The sequence below is a fragment of the Brienomyrus brachyistius genome, chromosome 8 (assembly GCF_023856365.1).
Source record: "Brienomyrus brachyistius isolate T26 chromosome 8, BBRACH_0.4, whole genome shotgun sequence".
NCBI classification, from domain to species: Eukaryota; Metazoa; Chordata; class Actinopteri; order Osteoglossiformes; family Mormyridae; genus Brienomyrus; species Brienomyrus brachyistius.
The window spans coordinates 30284929-30301981 of NC_064540.1; the positions used below are offsets into that span (position 1 = coordinate 30284929).

A 17053-nucleotide genomic window follows, 5' to 3' on the forward strand; every position below is an offset into this window, starting at 1 on the left:
ACCAAGCCTTCACTGTCGTGTCTGGCCCTCCGCGGGTGACAGCTTCCCTGCTGTCTGACGGCTTCCCTGCCGTCTTGTGCCCCGTCACACAAATTCACAGTGGCGCCACTCAAAATCACGGACTTTCCCAAGGTCTCGTGCATCCACCTAACCCACGTAATAGGTCACTCAGGTTTCCCCTTGGACCGCACCCTTTCCCTATTACAGGTGGATGAGCGCTCCCTCCACGGCCCTTCCGTCCGCGTTCAGCGCTTCCCCGTGCTTGGATCCCACAGTCACGGCGGACTCTCACACACTCAGACACTATCACAACATAACCTTCAGCATCAAGCAAAGCAGCAGCAAAAATGAATAAACAGAGAAGCCTTTACCTCACCAACACAGGTCCGGCCAAATCAGTCTCAGGAATGTTCAGCTCTGGGACAGCGTGATCTCCGTTGTTCCTTGACGAGGGACTGGGCCAATCCTCAATCTCACCCGGATCTGGTCCCGTCAGGCTCTATCTATGCTATGCCGTACCCGCTTCTCTGGCAGGATCCCTCTGTCTGGAACAAGCAGAGAACTCAGCTGCCCCACGTTGGGCGCCAAACTGTGGTAGAAAAATTTAGAATATAATACTTAGAATAAAAGTCGGACCTCTCAGTTTGATGAGGTAAAGGAAAATCTCTTTTATTTCCGCAACTCAGCAAAGCGCTCTCATCACACTCTGGCATTCGGTACCAAGATCTTTTTTAGCTCTCCCAGCAACCAGTTGATATACCATAACTCCCACTTCACAGTAAGGGTGTCTAAATCCTGATTGGTCACAACACACCAATGAACCAAGCTTAAACGTATAACAAACACAATTTTCGAATTCTATTGGTTCACCTTGGTGGCAAGGTAAAGTCCACCCATTCTACTCAGTCTACCAGAACATGTCTCGACTGCTAGGCTCCTACTGGAGATATGAATATAGATATTGATTACATGACATTGAATCACTGTAAATACTCAGTTGTCCTTTGATTAATGATTAACGTATTGACGTATTGTCATTGAATCACTGCCAATACATGGTTAACATATGATTAGTATGATTAACAATTACTTATACATTTGCACTACCGCATAGCTTGCTATATATTGTTTGCCACAACTATTCTATAAAGCTATAACTCGCTGTGCACCAGTTGGGGCAGCTTCGAATCTCTCCCTGCAGGTGGTTTCTCCCCCCCCTTTGTTCCGCTGTCTGCCTCTCCAAGGCCCGAGCTTTCCTCAGGGTCTGCGGAACTTACTGCAGGCAGCTATCTCGAAGCGAGGTCACACAGTATTCAAAACAATCTCTTCTTGCCTAAGGCCTAAAGACACACACAGTCCCAATATGCCAACCTCCCGGGCCTACCGATGTCCAATTTTAATTCCACAATAGTTTATTTTATTTTTTAATTTTCCTCCCAAAGGCGCATCATTCCATCTGTGAGGGATTTTACCGATTCCCCGAGGGTCGCATTCTCTGCAGCAAGTGATTCCACCTGTTGTTGGCTGTACTCCACTGACTCACGCAAAGCCTGGAACTCTTTATGGAGAATTTCCATTAGGGACAGACGCGCCTCTAAGCAGGATAGTCGTATATCTATAGACTCCAAAATGTCTGTCACATCGTTGGTATTACGAGAAGCCGCTTCTGGGGAGTCCTCGGGGCGGCTTCTCTTGGAGGACGAGTTATTTTTACAGGTGGAAGTGGTCGGTGTTTTGTCTGATTTCCGCATAGCAATTCTCTCGAAGTACTCGTCTATACAATTTTCTAAACTGTTCAGAATTTCACTGTGCTCCAGGATGCTAAATTTTTTTATGGATACAACTGAAATGAATTTTGATTACCTTTAAGGCTGTCTAGAGATAAGTTGGCGTGGAAAGAATCCGATTGATAACCTTTTTGCAGTCAGCTGCGCACCGCCGTGTTCAATACTGCCGTGCTTCTCGTCGAGGTCTCGCGTTGTTACAGCATAGCCCCTACTCAGTTTTTCTCCAGTTTTCTTGCTGCTCTTGTCTCTCGCACCCCAGTAAAATGGCCGCCGCTTCGTTTTCATTATGCATACCTTGGACAATGACATCAACTTAATGCGACCTATCATATTTTGACTCTCGTTGCTCTAGCTTGTTAGTAGCTGACAGGAGAACAAAAGGATATCAGTTCATCAATTGAAATTTCTCAAGTTCATGACTGTAAGTATGACCACAGTGCATATGGTGCAACTGATAGTTTTGTTACTTCATACCATCTGATGTGGACCCAGGCCGCATGTTAAACATGTCAAGTAAATTGGCGATGCTAATTTCTGTTAGCCTGTTAATGGCAGTTCCCATTAGGTGTTAGCATAGTGCTAATTGTCAATGACGGTAATCGATCTAAAATCATTTTGGAGGCCTACGTGGTCCCACTGTTAAGCAAATAAATTCAGTGAACCAAATCTGAAACAGCACAAAGACGATAACAGTCTTAAAAATGATTAGACTTAGAGCTCTTTCTATGGAGTAAGATCGCTGTCAAAAATAACTCGTAATAATGTACGTCAAATGTACGCTTCACAAGCGTAAATTACGCTTGCGCTTCTGAAATTTACGCTTGCGCTTCTGAAAAATACGCTTGCTTCTGAAATTTACGCTTGCGCTTCTGAAAATCACGCTTGCTTCTGAAATTTACGCTTGCGCTTCTGAAAATCACGCTTGCTTCTGAAATTTACGCTTGCGCTTCTGAAAATTACGAGTGGTTTCTCAAGCGTGAACAACCTGTCAAAAAACGTCATTGGACGTACAAGGCATTCTCTATCGAGGAAGAAACAATCGATTTTTGTTACTGTATACGCATGTGCCAGAAAGATGGCGAACCAACCGAACGCGCCGAATTCACAGGTATTTCTATTAGTTTACTTGTTGTTGCACAACACTTTTTCTCGGTGTACAGAATGTAAAAATATTAAGGTAAAGAATGTTATACTTTATTCATAGTAATTATAGTTGGTTATTATTTATATTTGTTATGACTGTCTTAATTTCTGTCATTGCAGAAATGTGTATTTTGCATAGTATACAGAGACCTGGAATGTCTATGACATGTATTAAACTTTTTACGTTGTGTTGTATGCATGTGTTTTTTTAAATTAATCTTTATTTTTGTTTGTAGATTCATTTAGCTGAAATTATTAATACAGCACAAAATTTGGTGAACTTGCTGAGCACCCATGTAGGGTACCCAGGGACTGTTTCTGCTGCTGCACAGAGTAGTGCTCAGTTGAATGTTCAGCCTCAGGTGCAGAGAGGAGGACAGACAGAGGTGCAGAGAGAGGTAGTGCCATCCGGCTCCTCCAGTTCAGTACGACAGGAAATGGCTAGGTAATATGCTCTTTAGTGAGTTACCAGGGTTGTATGTTAGAGGTCTACATTCCTGCGGCTTTCCCGCGGGACCCGACCAGATTTTTTGCGGGAATAAATTTACAAACAAAACGCGGTAGCGGTCGGTAACTCTGGTGTAATTTGGACGGGAGCGGTAGGTCTAATAATATACCGTTCTGAACAGCATATCTATGGGAGGTATTTTCTGCAAAAAATAAAATGAAAATGATAAAAAGAAAATACATAAATTTTTCCTGTTCAAAATGTTCATTTGTAGGTCCTTCCCAGGATTATTCAGGAAGGAAGTAAAGGGGAAAAAGCGCTATGCTCCATATACGAGTACACGTCCAGCCAAAAGCTGCACCATCAACTTTTTTTTACTGGACCAGAAATATGACACAACTCCCAAGGCAGATACAGAACTCCGTTTAATGACGGCTGGCCTTGGGAAACGTTCCATAAATATTCCAGAACATTTTACACACACGCAGGTAAAATAATTCATATATTTGTGAATTCTATTGGTATATAATTTATCATTTGAACAACTGCATGTTTTGGGTCAGCTGGATCAGATGAATGACTATATTGCAAAAAGCAATTTAATATTTAATTTGTCACATGAATATCATAATTAATTATTAAATCTCCCCTATTGTCAAAGGTATCTGACCTAATAACAGGTGCATTTCCAAAGCTAGCAAGTGTTTCTGGTGGCTGGGTACTCCAGAAAAGCTCAGGTATGTCAATGTGTATTTTTTTGTCAGTGTTCTAGGCTTTTGAAAATAGAGTTAAATAAAAATTAAAATATCCTCTTTTGTACTCTACTTCAGGTGGTGGTGGACAGAGGAAATTATTAATCATTACCCCAGATCCAGATGGCTACTCAGGGAGGCAGTTAAAAGCTGTGAGCTCAAATGGGAAGAGTACCATATACATTGTACCTCTTCAGGACAAAATGGATACCTCTCCATTACCACCAGATGCTCTGGAGTTTGAAAACATGCCCAAGGAACAATGTACCACCTGCAAAATAATGTTTCCTCTTCCGGTTTTGCCAGAACATATTAAAAACTGTGAAGAGGAACACAGGAACTTTGGGGAGGTAACATATTCCTTTTTAAATGACACAAAAAACAGATATTAATATTTATTACATTTAATGCATCACTAAACTGTCAGAACCTAATATTGGAGTGCAGTGGAATTTTTGTCCTGCATTTCCAAAGTAAAGGATAGGGAAGGTATAGCGTGAAATATTTAGGAAATTTTATTTTATTCAAAAGTGGTATTGAATTGTTAATCGATTAATTCTGCTGTTCTGATATACTATGATAGGATGTCTCTGAAGAAGAAACTCCAGAAGAGGTGGTATGTCTGTCTGATGGAGACACAACTGACAGTGTAAGATATTTCACAGTAGATTTAACTAAACTATGATTTGTAATTCTCAGTCACGTCATTTCTAGAAAGTATCATTTTGGTAAACTTTATATAGATTGACATTTTAATCTATTTTAATCCTTGTAATGTTGTTATTCTTTAAGTAATCTCTTTGGTATTATGTCACATTTGGTACAGTGAATGACAAATGTAATGCAGACAATAGAATACATTTGGTTACAGAGTACATTTTGACTTTATTTTTTACTTTTAGAGTATGTGTCCTGTTTGCGAAAAGGCATTTGCTAGAGACATCATTGAAATTCATGCTTCAGACTGTGGATTACGGTATATCATTTTGTTCTTAATTTTACACAGCTTTGTAGGTTTGTGACTGAAAAAAACAGATGTGTCTTTGGCCGTTACAAAAAATCTAGCGCACAGATGAGACCAACATAGTCCTTACTGAGTGTTCTGCATGATTTATCCTATTTTCTTTGAAAGGTTGAGCATTTTTTTTTGCAATTTTTGCGATTGCCTGTGCTGAGTTGTGTACAATTATCAGTTATCTAAATTTAAACAAACCTTTATTTATGCAGGATTGCACAGTGTACCAGCAATGAGGAAACTACACCAACAAAAGTGACACAGTGTTTCCAAAGGTATCATTGATATTACTTCTTTTGACTAGTATGATTTTTTTAAATGATGTTAATTTCTTTCTCATTTGAAGCTGTGAAGACATTTTAAATTGCATCAGCTCCCAAGTTGATGATGTGGACACATTTTCTGTATGTGTATCTCGACGTGACATCTTCCAACGAGGCATGCAGCAATGGCAACGGCAAAAGAAAGCTTCCCCCAAAAGTAAACTGAAAGTCACTTTTTTTGGGGAAGCAGGTGTTGATACTGGTGCCTTAAGGAAAGAATTCTTAACAGGTGTGGTAAAAGATATAAATACACCTTACTTTGCATTGCATTACTCCTGGAGTACTTAGAAATGATGTTGGTTTATTTATAAATATTTTAACCAATTTAAGTTTTCATGTGTACCAGAAATGCTTTCAGAAATTGAAAGGAAGCTGTTTGTCTGTAATGGTGATGGAAAAGGGAAAAACCCTGTTTACTGTTTGAACAGCTTAGACCAGAAGTATTTCAGGTGAGTTTTCTAAATGTATACAGACCTCACAACCAGCTGTATATGTTCATGTTGTAACACTGCTGTGGGGTATGGAGAACATTTGAATTGAACGTTTTTTTGTCATTTTCCAGGGTTGCTGGAGAAATAATGTCAGTGAGTCTGGCTCAAGGTGGGCCCCCACCTTCCTTTCTTCGTGAGTGGTGCTATCAGTACCTGTGCTCTGGTGATGCTGACCACTTACAGGTCTGTACCAGTGATGTTTTAGATATGGAGATGTCCCTGCTTATTGCAAAGGTAAAAGTTCCACTTGGGACATTAATGCACATTTATGAATGTACACATACAACCTTTGTTTACTTCTAAATAGCAGGATGCTGTTATAAACAATGTACTTATTTTTTTTTGTTGATTTAGGTTAATGATGCCACTGAAGACAGCATAACAGACCTGACTGATGAAATTATAAACTGTGGATACACAGGAGTTGTGTCTCTGGAAAAGAAGGATCGTATTGTCAGGTATTTATGAGGAAGAAACATTTTGCACAAGTGTTGACTTGCGTTACCAAACCATGTCATTTGTCTGTGTCCTCTGTACAGAGCTATTGTACTTCATTACACCATGAGGGTTCTCCCTATGCTGGATCAGCTCAGAAAAGGTCTCCAGCTTTACGATCTATTGGTTCTCATGGAGAAGTATCCTGACATCTGCCTTCCTCTGTTTGTTCCAGTCCATTCTGATGACAGAGTAATTTTACTTTTTTTAAAGTAAACACTCTCCTGTATTCTAACAAAAACAGGATATCACGACAGTTCTTTCTCTTAGGTCAACTCTACCTTCATAATGGAAAATTGCAAAACTCTATTCAGTGAGAAGGGTTCTGTCAGGTATAGCAACGAAATATGCATCATGAACTTTTTCCAGGATTACCTTCAGGACATTGAGGATCATGGTATGTATACTATTATTAAAGTATTATTAATATGTATCTATCATCCCTAAATAACATATTTCGTCCTCTTTATGTATTTAAGAAGATGACAAGAATGTGGATGAGAGCCAAGCAAAAATCACTGTTGGCAGGGTTATGCAGTGGATTACCGGACAAAGTCACAAACCTATTCTCCCAGGAGAAAAGGAAGAGTTCAAGATAATTGTTAAATTCAATCATGACTGTGATGTAGACCATACTGTATGCTTTCCAGTTGTGAGTGCATGTTCTAGCACAATAATATTTCCAACCGCTCATGCAAAGACCTTTGAGGATTTCAAAAACATTATGGATTTAGCTTTATGTTATGGACAGTCATTCGACAGGGTGTGAGACAACCACACTGGTCAGACCAACAACTACAGACAGCTTAAATTCTTTAATAGCTTTAAATTTACATAGTTTTTCTTCAAAATATGTTGTAATTCTGAGATGTAAATGAATAGCTACAGTGACAGCAATTGCAAATAAATAATGTAACTGATTTACAGTGTCAGGGTTCAATGTATCGCATTCAGACATACCCTTCAGATGACAAAATACTTTCTACATATTGAACCATTGCAACATAAATGTCTCGTCCAAAAGATTCAGACTGTGCTGTAGGATTGATGGCAGTTTCTATTCTATCCATCACTGTTGGGGTCATTGGACATTCAATTTCTGGAAGTTCAATTCCGTAGTGTTCCTCATTCACATAATCAAATGATTCCCAGTCTGTTCCATACAGGTCCAGGTTCTATAAGAAGTTGGGAGAAAATATAGAAAAGAATATATTCAGATAAAATTATAAGATGCAGTCCGTATTTCCAATCAGTATAATAATAATACAATAATTTCAACCACCTGCACATTTTCTTCAGCCTCAGTGGAAGGGGTCTGCATATGCCCCAAAACCCACAACTGGTTTGGAGTTAGTCCTCCTTCTGTGCGCAAGGGGTGATTGTCCCACCCTTGACTGAATGTGTGCAGATCATTCTGCAGCCTTTTTATGAAAACGTAGTGCACACAGAAGAGGTGAAGTGTATTTGATATATCCAAAAGGCAGTCTTCTTCAAGGCTGTGAAGAACCTCATAATATATCTGTGTAACACTGACCCAGACATCTCTCCACAGACGTTCAATTCTAGAAATTTGAAAAAAACATTCATAACAACTGCAATTGACAAGCTACGCACTAATGAGAATGACACTGTTTGCAGTAACAGAAATTTTCATAAAATTCATTAACATAAGTTTTGTATTTTTCTGTCACTAGTTGCAAGTATGTTTTTGCTCATATGGCTTAATATCATAAAAATGAATGTATAAAAACCTGTAAAAAGATGTTGAGTCTGAACTCAGAAGAAAACAACTGAAATTTTTTATCTCATTTCAACTATAGCAATTCTAGAAGGGCAAATGGACATCATCTAGCCTTAAATCCAGCCTTGTCAGGAGTAAATGGCTGAAAAAAGAAACCTGTATTTTATTTGACAATATACATTAAACTTTAATTTTTGCTATGTCATACCTTTGGTTATGCACGCTTTTTCCAGCGATGAAGCTTCCCCTTCCTGTACCTTTTACTGTGAACATGGTTTCTGCTATTTTAACATTCTCTACACCTTCATCACCTCTCACCCTAAAACAGTGTACAAAAGGCACATAGTTAGTGCTTGTATATGGGGATGTTAGCAGTTATTTAAAATATTTATGTATAAAATATGCATAGTTTTTTTTTTTTTTTACCGTGAAGGCCAGCCATGATTTTGTACCGCCTTCAGAAAAAATGAGAGGGCTGTACTTGAGCGATTATTTGTGGCTGGTTCCAGGTACATGATCTAAATATAGATGCACAAACAATGTAAAATATATTTGTTAAACACCACTTTAAAGCATACATTTGCTTTTAAATTGCATTTGTTTAGAGATATTAAGCTTGTGGTTAACACGTTCAAATAAATTTAGAAGTCATTATCCTCACTGTGAATCTTTAATACCAGTATAACTAATAATAAAAACTCAAAATTGCAGAAGTGGTGCCACAGAAACACACCTTTCTGGAGTATCCATCTATACCCCCAAATATGACAATGTTGTACCTTGAGAGAGCAGAAACACACAGACCAGAAAATGTTTTTAACATGAGTAAGACAGCTTTTATGATTGGAGCTACTATTAACGCTGTAATGCATAAAGTGATAAAAGTGTCCTGATAAATACTTTTTAAAATACCTTATGAGTTTGTGGTTAGTGTCCACATGAACTAGGGACAGTGGGCCTTGCACAAAGTACGTCCTCCTGACAATACAGCCAAGTTGAGTCATCCTTTCCAAAATTCCAGGAGCGTCAACTCTGTGCAGGCTTTCTTTGACACGACTCCACTGAACTCTGTGTCCTTCTGCTTGTAGACACCCTTTAACCATACGATATCCAGCAGTTGGTAGTCTTCTTTTGATAGACATGACTAAATTGTCCAGCTCTTCATCGGTCACCCCGCTGTATGTTGACCTGGTTGACAAGCCCAATTCCCTCATACGTCTAAAGATGGTTGCCTCACTAACACCTAATATATTTGCAATACAAGCCACTGGGAGTGGCATATCAGTTAGCAATCGAAGCAGTTCACCTGAAAACACAAATTTTGGACGACCACGACCCTCACACCCTTGCCTTACAAAGGCAACAAAGTCCTCCTGTGCAAGGCTTCTCTGCAGCTTTATTTGAAGGTCAGACAAAGTATTTATAATTTCAAACGGAATATCAAAAACTGTTGAAGCAGATGTCAATATAAACATTTCCTGATTTATGACATACAAGAAGTAGTCCAAATCCAGTTGTGGTTGATTTAAAATGGTAATTATATTGTGTCTGAGTCTGTCCAGCACTTGTGTCACCAATGATACCTGTTAAAGCAAATATCAACAAAACTTAATAACTACTACATGCCCGTGAAGTGGTTTGTGCTCACTGAACCCTAAGCTGTATTAAAAATCTTATTCTTATGAAAACAAAATTAATTGTTAGCCATAGCTACAGTACACTGTTTATTATTTATCAGAAAATAACAGTGTGTACTTAAATGTCCATCTCATATACATGAGACTATTAACAACTTAGCCTGACACATTACTGGACAGCAGCAGTGACATACTTCTGCATAATAAATAATAACCAACTATAATTACTATGAATAAAGTATAACATTCTTTACCTTAATATTTTTACATTCTGTACACCGAGAAAAAGTGTTGTGCAACAACAAGTAAACTAATAGAAATACCTGTGAATTCGGCGCGTTCGGTTGGTTCGCCATCTTTCTGCCACATGCGTATACAGTAACAAAAATCGATTGTTTCTTCCTCGATAGAGAATGCCTTGTACGTCCAATGACGTTTTTTGACAGGTTGTTCACGCTTGAGAAACCACTCGTAATTTTCAGAAGCGCAAGCGTAAATTTCAGAAGCAAGCGTAATTTTCAGAAGCGCAAGCGTAAATTTCAGAAGCAAGCGTATTTTTCAGAAGCGCAAGCGTAAATTTCAGAAGCAAGCGTAATTTTCAGAAGCGCAAGCGTAATTTACGCTTGTGAAGCGTACATTTGACGTACATTATTACGAGTTATTTTTGACAGCGATCTTACTCCATATCTTTCATTTAAAAACAAATTGAGCTTAGGCTACTTGAAGCCTACATCTAAATGCCTGTGTTTGTGTGTTTGTGTAGGTTCCTGTGATATCCTTCAAGCCCAGTAATCACCACACAATAAATATTACTTGGCTTGTGCCGTTTATTTGCACTACTACAAACAGGCTTAACGGCTTCTGGCTCAACTTCTTGTTCTAGCTAGCTTCCATTATTCCCCAGAACGTTAGCTCCCTCTAGAGGAATTATATGGGTATGCTTTCACATTCAGTTTACCACAGTTAGCCTACAGAAAATCTGTATTGGATCAGTATTTCTGTTTAGCCTACATTTTTGTGCATTACTGTATTTAATATCTTTGACACTAATAGGCAGTGTTGCAGGAAAATAGTAGCCTATAATGGTTAATTTAGAGAATGTGTTTCTAATTACAGAAGTGAGGGAGAGCAGAATCATGTGAAGGAGGTGTACGTTTAAGGTGGAATGGACGATAAATCCTGAGTTCAGGTACTGGATAGGGCATGTGACAGATAATGTACATCGGGCATACTGCAAGATATGCAAGAAAGCTTTTGATGTAGGCAACATGGGCATTTCTGCTGTTCAAAGCCATGCCAAAGGACAGGGACACAAGAGGGTCCTCTCCTTTTGAGCAAGTCACTGGTGTTGTGTTAGACCATAGCTACTTGCCAGCCAGCTTTGGAGCCCTAACTGAGAATGCTCTGGTGTATATCACAGGTTTTGTTGTTAGGCAGGTCGTGAAGAAGCTGAAGTGTGATGTGCTGCAGTAGCTTGGTTAGTACAGCCGTGCCTTCACGTCTCGTCAGAACTATCATCTGCTGACCTTGCGTAACAATGGAGGCCTGCTGATACTAAGCCATGATACAGTAAAGGTGATTGGCTCAGCTGAGCAGTGCATCAGACAGGCCTCCAACATCCAGTCTCTGTTGAATAGGGTTGTGAAAGCAGATGTAGGTTTTCAGGATATATTTAATCGTTGTGATCACATTGCTGAAACTCAAGATGGCATTGGCAACCATCATTTCAATTTAATTTCACTTGTCTTGCTTTCACAAGTTGAGAGAAGACCATGTGGCAAAAGTACATACTCTCCAACTACAGAGCAGCAGTTTGAGGAAGAAACTGTGTAAAATAGTATTGTTACAAGGATACTAAATACTAGACACAGAGCCTCTGTCTTCCCACCCCCACGTCACAGGAAAGACACAGCTTCTGTACTGACACCAGTATATATTGCAGTTCATTGGCTATAGTTCTTGACAAATATACACAAGATGCCTGTGTGTATGGACCTGCCCTGTCTATAGTTATTTTTCCAAAAAGCAGGTAAACGGATGTTCATCTTTCATATTAAATGTAAAAAAAAAATAAAGTATTTTCTTTGTCTGGAAAATGTATTGTGTACAGTTCATTGTCTATAGTTCTCTACAAGTCTATACAAATGCCCGTTGCTTTGGATAAAGGCGTCTGCCAAATGCTTAAATGCAGTAACGGTCCTAGCCGATGAGGCGCCCTAGGCGAGCATCAGCGCCGGCGCCCCCCCAGGCGTAGGGAAACTATAGCGGAACTAATGTTGCGTTTGGGTTGAGGTCTGGTCAGTTTTGCTGGTAACATTTTTGTTTTGCTCAGTTATAAGTGCAGCATTTGTTATGCGGCTGAGAAAGTGTTTTAAGTTATAATGTCAATATTCATGGATATTGGAGTTATTGTATGAGCTGCAGTCATAAGTTAATGGCGTGAGCGAGCTGTAGCCTATTTGTTTGTGTTTGGTTATTTTTAGGAAATTGCCCGTGTTTTTACTTATTCATTTTTTGATGTATGTGCTTTATTTTATCTAGTTCTCACGGCATGCTCGACCGGATAGATATGTGAATAAATGCCCGTGATCAGAGATCAACTTGTGTTCGTTATTGAGGGAGGTTACAAGGGGGGGGGGCTCATAGGAAAGTTATGTATCATCATCATCGTCATCATCATCATTATTATTATTACTACTTAATAGGCTTTGTTTAGCAGGTAAATTCATGTGGGCTTGTTCTTTTCATATTAAGACACATTAATACCAACTAGCTTTAAGAATAGTGGAATGTTACACTTTTTTCTTCCTCCGTTTGTGGCGCCCCCTGGATGAATGGCGCCCTTGGCCCATTGCCTATATTGCCAATGCCACGAGCCGGCCTGCATTAATGTAAATGCATGAGTGGTAACACAATGGGATTTATCATGGAGATTACCAGGGTCTTTCAGCTAACATTGCTGGCCTTTTTTGTGGTGTTTTGTATTTGCATTGTTCTGCACGTAGTAGGAGAGTAGTGTATGTTTATTTCGATTGGAAGAATGAAAAAATACCTATATGCGCATTACATTTTGAACATAAAAGTAGGCTGTGTTAAGAAAAACCGCTTCCCTGTCGATTTACTCGTGGCTCGGTCGTAAATACATGTCTGACATTTATAATGAACCAAGACAATAAAAATCGCTTCTCAAATTTGCCCATTTATGGTTCTTTATTTCTGAATGCCAGCTTGTCCCTGATAGACGTTCATTCATTTAAAAGGAGCTCTACCCCGTCCCAAGATGGCGGCTCTGTTGACGCATTCGCTCCCAAAGACGGCTGTATTCAACGCGACATCCAGTGTTTTTATCTCTGGTACTGATCTAGCTGTAGTTAGATTAAATACAGTACAACTCTTCACGTAAACCCGCATTAGAAACAGAGGTACAGAGAGAGTGTAAGGAAGCTAAACTTCATCCATTATTATAAAAAGAATAAAATACATTACTCCAGATTGCAGTGTTAGTTTGGCCTCCTTTGCATATTTTCCTTTTCCTTCACAATTCATTTATAAAAATAGATCCAGAAAAAGGAATAATTGGAATGTTTCCTTATAGAAACAGTGGGACAAGATAACACTGTGGCCGTTATGAAGCCAGGCGCCGAAAGTTGGTGACGTATCCCAGCTAATAAATGTTATTTATGAGAAAACTACAGTAATGTGGATGTCAGTTCTTCTTTATGCGTGAAGGATGGCGCAATGGCCCTGGTGGACGGCGTGGCCAATGCTGCTGACAGCCTTCGGCTATGATACAGTCCCAATGACCGAGCTGGAGCACACTTCCACTTTTAGGATTGGATGGAGAAGCAGCATACAAGATCGACAGCAAGACAACTTCACCTGTCCAGCAAACCAACCATGCTGAACTGGCCCCTACTAATGGAAGTGAGATGTACTTCTGCAGGGGGTGTTATAGGGGGAAGAACATCCTTGCGTCTGCCGGAGTGCCCCCTCAAGTGGCTGTGACCGAACTCGATGGATGAATTGGACTGCATGTACTATGGCTATGTTAAATGCCAAAATACAACGAAATAATGTTCAACGAATGTTATTGACATCTAATCATAGTGCATGGAAGCAACTGTGGAGTATTAGTTCTACTATGTGGTTACATCTAAAGCCTGAAATACCTCAGTGTAATGATACTTTATGCACTGGGCATGGGGGAATGTATAATGTAGCTACACACCAAGCTCAATGTAGATTCCACGGGTTGTCCATAATAGCTGGAGGGGCATAATGGTGTCGTGGATCGCCCAGGGGAAGCCCCTATGATGTCACGCGGGACTCCCCTGCCACACCCCCACTGGTTTCCCTAGGAGGGAGTTGAGCAGCGGCCGTAGCGCTTCTACACCTGTCCCGAGAACCGGCAGGACCGGTTACCGTTTGCCCTCCTCTACCAGCTGATGCCCGTCGGGGTAATCGGCGAGCCTTTTTATTCGTGTTTGGCACACCTGCCGGTCTTCAGCCCTCCGTGCTAAGTTCCAGCGTTTATTCCCTGACCTGTCTCCACCTCTGTTCTGCCTCTTCCGCCCTTCGCTTATAGCCTAGCCCTCTCACTGCCGATGCCGATCGCCTGACCACCTGTCTGTTTTCACTACCTCGATTTTGGATTTTTTTTGTCTCTGTCCTGTTGCTCTCTCTCCCGGAGTTGACGGAGAAGATAAATATTGGACTGATCCGCTATAGCGTCCTCCTTATTTTCCGCAACCCCCGCCGTGATTAATGGACTCTACAGGTAAAGGGAGAATAGCTAGATACCTATACTAACAAAAGGTATGATATACGAGATTGTGATAAAACTGATAGAGGATATATATGCTCACTACGAACACGTCATACTAACCCATGTTTTGATACGAAGGGAAACGTGTGCCAATAGTACTATTGGCCCCCCCGAGATATGCTATTTGAAGTCGGTCCTCACATCCTTTGTGTGAGTACCATCCACGTCCATGAACATCTACCATACGTGCCGTATTCCGGATGTTAGAATAACACATATATTTGGAAATGGCAAAACAAAACATATTGGTTAAAAATTCGAACACCTTATGAAAGTATAAACCAAACGCAAATGTCACAAGCAACGCAGTTACTGAATATTTTTGAATGTGTGAAACTAACGTCAATATCTGTCATTACTTGTTGCACATGCTTGAAAATTAGTCAGAAATCTGTCCACTTAAAACTACGTAAATAAATTCTCTACTTGATGGGCTGGTGCTGAATGAATAGGCCAGCTGGCCAACTTGTGTCTGTGCCACTGACTGGCATCCTGACATATAATGACTTTTCCCCCCTCACTGTAAAAAGTCCAGACAGCAAATTAGTTAACAGTAATTAGTAATCACGTGTAGTTCTCATTTATCGTGATGTAAACTTCAAAACCTTTTCTGCACATTTTAATGATTTAATTAATATTACCTAATTTGTTTATCATTTTCTGCAATCACTGTATGTTAAAGCAAGTTTTAAAACTAGCTGTAAAATTATTGATGCTGTTGTTGAGCTGAAATTTGTTGCCGGAGCCTTAGGATATGCCTCTATACACAGGAGTGAGGGGATGGATACACTATTCTATGGATGCCTCTGAAGAGAATAATTATCCCGATTTTATATTGAGAGAGATGGTTAATTCCATTTTAATGCAGACTGGGTTCACAGCCCCTGTTCTGCCCTTGATCTTTTGCATGCATGCTATCATGTATTAGTTTACTCTGAATTTTGATCACATGTCAAACTAAATAAATTTTGGACTGGATTCCATGTTTTTACGCTGTAAGTTACATTTTTATTTCAGCATAATTATAAGATCCCGCAGGTAGAAAATAAGTCTGTTACTTAATAAATGACCATAAAGTAGTTGCTGCTGTATATATTCCATAAATATACTGAACTGGAGTTCTATGCATCCTTACAAAGTAATAACTGTAAGCGTTCTTTAAGTATGAAAGAGTTTAGGACATTGTCACCTGCAGTGGATGGCCACATGTCCCCATAATTATAACTTTAGATTATATTTCTGCATGACTGAGTATTCACTGAGTAACTGGTAGTGTTGGATGGTATTCACGCCTCATATTTACCATTTATATCAGTCTTCAAAGTGTTTAGATTATTAAGGCTGGTCTTGGTTGTTTTCTTGCCTGGAGAAACAGAAGTTTGATGCCATGACGCCACAGCTGCTTGCCGTTCCTGTCAGTACGGTGGAGGTAAGAGTTTGAAACGTTCATCAGCCTGTCAGCTACGCATCTCGCCTGGATACAGGACTCAGCTTTTATTCTTCCGTAATACGCCCTAAGCCCCTCACTCTACTCAATCTCAGTGCTGTTTGGTAGTAAATAAGTCATTGTCACTGACTGCCACAGATTACGGAAATTAAATGGCACAAGTATAACCCTGTCATTTTAAAGAGGGTAAACTCTGATCAGGAAATTTACGATGTCAGAATAAACTGATTTTTTAAAAGAACTAACTAATGTGCCCTAATAAGTAAATGCATACAATCAGAATAAAATATCTGTGGTTTTTAACAGTGGTACAGTAACAGTCTGATAAAGAAAGGTATCAGATCAATATATCTATAGCATGTAATGGAACTTGCATGAATATATTCTCCCCTCCGGAATTCATAGTTCCAGTAGTTATCAGAAATTGCCGTTATTCGGAAAATTACAGACTATGAACAAAAACGGACAATGCAAGAAAATAAAAGAATGTGTATGACGGAACTCTAGAGTATTTTTGCAAGGGTGGGTACTAGCTGGTTTATGTACTAGCTCACATTCAAGAAACACCATAAATGCTACTCATACACAGTTGGGGGGCAGGGGTCAATACATAGACCAAGTCCTTGTGCCTGTAATCGGAAGGTCACCGGTTCAAACCCAGCCTCAGCACGTCTGCGGGTCCTCGAGCAAGGCCCTTAATTCCCCCCAGCTCCCTAGACGCCCCAACAGGTAGCTGCCCTTCACAGACAACTTACTCCACAAAGGGCATGTTGAGGGAGACACAAAAAACGCAATATCCCCACAGGGATTAATAAAGTATTGATTATTATTATTATTATTATTAGAAGTTGTAGACGATGAATTCCAGCTGAATGATGTTAATTTACACATTGCTGAAACTAAAGTGGAACACCTCAACATAAATGATCTAGAAGCAGGCAGTGTGAAG

At 39.8% G+C, this 17053-nt stretch overlaps 2 protein-coding genes across 6 annotated transcripts; one reads left to right on the plus strand and one right to left on the minus strand.

Annotated features, from left to right (window-relative positions):
• The first annotated feature begins 2539 nt into the window (after nt 1-2539).
• zgc:112970 (uncharacterized protein LOC541543 homolog) lies at nt 2540-7369 on the plus strand. Of its 5 annotated transcripts, XM_049022530.1 has the most exons (15): nt 2540-2895; nt 3167-3375; nt 3653-3866; nt 4040-4115; nt 4209-4480; nt 4714-4779; nt 5033-5106; nt 5358-5420; nt 5492-5697; nt 5815-5917; nt 6031-6193; nt 6314-6417; nt 6499-6646; nt 6725-6851; nt 6934-7369. In XM_049022530.1, exons 1-15 carry the CDS (start codon nt 2863-2865, stop codon nt 7221-7223), a joined length of 2148 nt encoding a protein of 715 aa, XP_048878487.1. In that variant the 5' UTR covers nt 2540-2862; the 3' UTR covers nt 7224-7369. The 5 variants fall into 5 exon arrangements, with proteins under 5 accessions (XP_048878487.1, XP_048878489.1, XP_048878491.1 ...); XM_049022534.1 differs by lacking the exon at nt 3167-3375 and having other exon boundaries at nt 2787-2895; nt 6934-7360; XM_049022531.1 differs by lacking the exon at nt 2540-2895 and having other exon boundaries at nt 3299-3328; nt 6934-7360.
• Nucleotides 7370-7404: 35 nt separating this feature from the next.
• zgc:174680 (uncharacterized protein LOC100136843 homolog) lies at nt 7405-10493 on the minus strand. The gene is made up of 7 exons (XM_049022558.1): nt 10156-10493; nt 9108-9778; nt 8929-8974; nt 8622-8713; nt 8404-8514; nt 7737-8016; nt 7405-7629 (listed from the first exon to the last, which is right to left on the minus strand). Exons 1-7 carry the CDS (start codon nt 10186-10188, stop codon nt 7405-7407), a joined length of 1458 nt encoding a protein of 485 aa, XP_048878515.1. The 5' UTR covers nt 10189-10493.
• Nucleotides 10494-17053: the final 6560 nt, after the last annotated feature.

Coding starts and splice junctions, on each gene's coding strand:
- zgc:174680 (XM_049022558.1), bottom strand. CDS start 10,188: ATGGCGAACCAACCGAACGCGCCGAATTCACAG. Junction 8,714..8,928: donor TAGATGGATACTCCAGAAAG/GTGTGTTTCTGT, acceptor ATCTATATTTAG/ATCATGTACCTGGAACCAGC. Junction 7,630..7,736: donor AGGCTGAAGAAAATGTGCAG/GTGGTTGAAATT, acceptor AACTTCTTATAG/AACCTGGACCTGTATGGAAC.
- zgc:112970 (XM_049022530.1), top strand. CDS start 2,863: ATGGCGAACCAACCGAACGCGCCGAATTCACAG. Junction 3,867..4,039: donor AACATTTTACACACACGCAG/GTAAAATAATTC, acceptor CTATTGTCAAAG/GTATCTGACCTAATAACAGG. Junction 6,852..6,933: donor TCAGGACATTGAGGATCATG/GTATGTATACTA, acceptor TATGTATTTAAG/AAGATGACAAGAATGTGGAT.